Source organism: Eucyclogobius newberryi, unplaced genomic scaffold (assembly GCF_026437365.1).
Source record: "Eucyclogobius newberryi isolate DKJ021-1_F unplaced genomic scaffold, fEucNew1.0.hap1 SCAF_20, whole genome shotgun sequence".
NCBI lineage: Eukaryota > Metazoa > Chordata > Actinopteri > Gobiiformes > Gobiidae > Eucyclogobius > Eucyclogobius newberryi.
Genome location: NW_027315835.1, coordinates 9,104,397 through 9,108,041, shown reverse-complemented (window position 1 = coordinate 9,108,041; position 3,645 = coordinate 9,104,397). Strand labels below are relative to the sequence as shown.

General features: G+C 34.3%; 1 protein-coding gene across 1 annotated transcript; it reads left to right on the top strand.

The window, feature by feature from the left end:
* The first annotated feature begins 830 nt into the window (after positions 1–830).
* On the top strand, positions 831–3,360 carry oxld1 (oxidoreductase-like domain containing 1). Its single transcript, XM_072456141.1, has 3 exons — positions 831–1,021; positions 2,728–2,813; positions 2,862–3,360. Exons 1-3 carry the CDS (start codon positions 968–970, stop codon positions 3,136–3,138), a joined length of 417 nt encoding a protein of 138 aa, XP_072312242.1. The 5' UTR covers positions 831–967; the 3' UTR covers positions 3,139–3,360.
* Positions 3,361–3,645: the final 285 nt, after the last annotated feature.

Here is a 3,645-nt window from a genome sequence, read left to right as displayed (position 1 = left end):
TATAGAGTATATTACATGCATGAAGAATTAGAAAAGGCTATTGATCTGGAGAGAATGATTAACTTGCAATGTTTGGATCTATTTTCTTTGCAATGCTGCCCCGCTGTGGACAGAGATTGAAAATGCACTTGGTTTTCCCTTAAATCTCATTGAACAATAAAATCCAATCATTTTCTGCCAGTGGTCAGTGAATTTTATTTTATTTTTATTTTCCAACGAATGCATAGTTTTTAGGTTATTCTAATCCAATATAATCCCGTGTCCAAATAGAGATCAGAAACCAATTATGAATCTTTAACGCTCAACAGTCCGATTTAGAATATGCACATTTTTGTTTTGTGATTATTATAATTTATAAAGCCTAACTTAAACAACTATTTTTTTTTTTTTTTAAATGGTCTGGATTCTGTCTCATCTACATATCTGGTGTTGTTTAAATAGGTGTCTGAGATCTAGAGGCACTGGAGGAAATGATTGTATGGACTGTAATTGTATTATAATGTGTCATTATTTGTCTTATGTGTGTTTTTGATTGTTTTATGTGGACCCCGTAGTCTGAAATAAAAATGGTCTTAAATGTACTATTTATCGCTTGCAAATCTCTATGATATCTTCTCATATGTCTTTGTAAATTAGTTTCTTACTCCATACTTTCATCTTCCTCCTACAGTTGAATGTTTTTCCACCTGTTTGTGTCCTTTAATGCTTTATTATCTGTATACTTTAGCGAGCAAGTGCTTTCTTGAACAGCTGCACGGTTGAGCAGCTGCAAGGTCTCTCTCCCGTGTAAACAAACACACGCAACGTCGTCACGCTACGTCAGAGCGTAAGGAGGCGTGGCTAGCTCTGCTTCTAGCTAGCTTTCGCATCAAGAAGAAGGTATTGTGGACATTTAACGTTAGAATATTACAAAAGAAATGTTTAAAATTGGGATCAAACTGCGATTTCCCCACATCCCGTGTCGCTGATGATGTTGTGTTTCAGTGGGAATTGGCTGAGACCTACGCGATGCTTGCAAAAGGTTAGTATGATGCTAAAGTTGTTAGCATCGAGCTAACCCGTGACTGTCAAGAGTAGAGAGGACACTCACTTCAGGTCATTTAAAAGACAAAACAAGTCAACTCAAGGTTAATAATGTATTCTCGTGGAGATAAACCGTATTTATTTGACTGTCTTTGTATACTGGGCCATAGAATAAAAGTGTTGTTGTTTACATGTTCATTTATTACTTCATGTAGGCTAGTGTAGTCTAAATTATGTGAAAACTGAGAAATTCTGGAACATCAAAGCTAAACAAAATAACAATAATACAGTTTCTTCTATTTGTTTCTATAATAGTGAATAGATCCTTTAGTTTCCAAACAAATAGGCGCTATATTCCAGAATAAACACAACTGGAGGCAAACATTCTAGAATCTAAAGCACAATTTGTACACAAGGCAATACAAAGTGCTTCACACAACAGGAAAAAATGCTCTAAAATCACAAAGTCAAGACAGAAATCGGTTTAAGTCAAAACAGTTTAAGACATAAAAGAGAAGAGTGCAAGAAGAGTACATGAAACTATTTTAATGGACAAATCTGGATTATCTGGACACATTTAACATATGAAAACCAGCTCATGTTCAGTTGCAATGTGAATAATATCAGAGAATGGTTAGAAAACATTCAGAAATGCTTTATAGATTCTTTATTTGTTTATTATAATCACTTACCTATTTTGATGAAGGTAAAATCTTGATTTTTAGGTTTTACTGGTCAAATACAACTTTTTTGACACCTTTCAGCACAATTTTACTTTTTGTGACGCTCAAATACAAATGTGAGGTAAGACATGTGTATTTTTCCTCCTTTATGATACAGATGGAAACAAACTTACTTTGCCACACAATAAAAATATATTTTTTATTAGCGAGACTTAAAATGATCACCATTCACAGACTAATCTAATGTCAGTTATTTGTTGAAAATGTTGTATTGTCTACTTTAGATTGTTCTGAATCCTTTTGAAGGATTTATTGCCAGGTTTCAATACTAAATTCAGATGAAGAGCAGGTATTTATGACATTTATGACATTAGGTATATTATGACACGGTCCAACAATCGTTTATGCAGACATTTTTATTTTTTGTGTTTCCTGTTTTGTTTTATTTTGTTAGATCTACAAGTCCTCCTGTAACAAACAAACTTACAACTCATTGAACTAAAATGCAGTTAAGATAAATACATTTTGAATTTTAAAATGTCATTTAGGAATAGCTAATTTTTTTAATGTATAATTTCACTTCCTGTTTGTAATTGATGACGTCGCACTAGAAAATTAACATGCAAACACTGGGCACAAACTCATCTAATGTCTCAATTTTTTTAATTTAACTAATAAAAATATATGAGAGTGACTTCATTTTGTTTAATTGATGTTTAGAGAGTCAAAAAAGTTGTTTATTTGTGTATATTATGCATAACCTTTGACTGGAATGAGTGTCCTTGGTGGTGTGATGTCACTTCCTGTCATTACTACAGATTTTTCAATGTTTTTATCCACAAATACCTAGTGTAAAGCCTGGTGTAAAACTATAATTTATATGTTCAACTGGCATAAATACACCAAATAAAGTCAAAATTAGACAATCGTAAAAAAAAACAACTGTCATAGGCACTTTAACATTTTAGTTTATAGACTCTATAAATTAAATGTGCTGTTATATTCTGCTTTTGTTCCCTAGTTTTGCGGCCTGTCTCTGTGGCAAACATCTCAGCGAGCTCCACTGTCCACAGAATCCACACAACTCTCCCAATCCACAAATCCCACCTCTCCCGCTCCTCCACCTCTCACTTCTCCCACTCCTCCACCTCTCACTTCTCCCGCTCCTCCACCTGCCACTCACGACTCCGTCAAAACTCAAAACGGCGACAAAAGCTGCTCTTGGACCCCGGAGCAGGGCCCTCCTCCGGCGCCCACGCACTGCTGCATGAGCGGCTGTCACAACTGCGTGTGGATCGAACACGCCGAGCAACTGCTGAGATACTACCATGACGGAGGAGACAAAGCACTGGCCGCAATAGAGGAAAACGTCCTCGATGAAAACCTCAAAACGTACCTCAAAATGGAAATAAGACTCTTGAAAAAGCCCTGACATTTCAGCGCCGGTCTGCTCGAATTTCACTGTGAAGAAAGTTGGATTGTTTTATATTTTGCTTTTTAAAAATTGTAGGTATTGTGTTAATTGGCCGATTTGTGCATGAAAAACATAAATTTAATATATACAATTTTTGACTAAAAAAGTATTTGTACTAATGACATAGTGCTTTTTTCTTAGTTCTGCACATGTGACAAATATGGTGCATCTTTGTATTGTTTTGTTTAATGTGATGTGAATTTATATTAAATAAACATTAAAATACTGTGGAAAACCTTAAGTCTAGACTTGAATACACAATGTACTTCACTAAACGTAATTACCTTGTAGAGTATGAATTACATGTAGTTATTAGTGCTGCATTTATTAAATCAAATAATTAATTTTGTCCATTGATAACATTTTTAACCGGTTCAAATATGATGACTGAAAGCTTTGAGATCAAGATTGTATATGTCTTATTAGTAAAAAAATAAAACCAGTTAGATATTTAATCATGTCTTT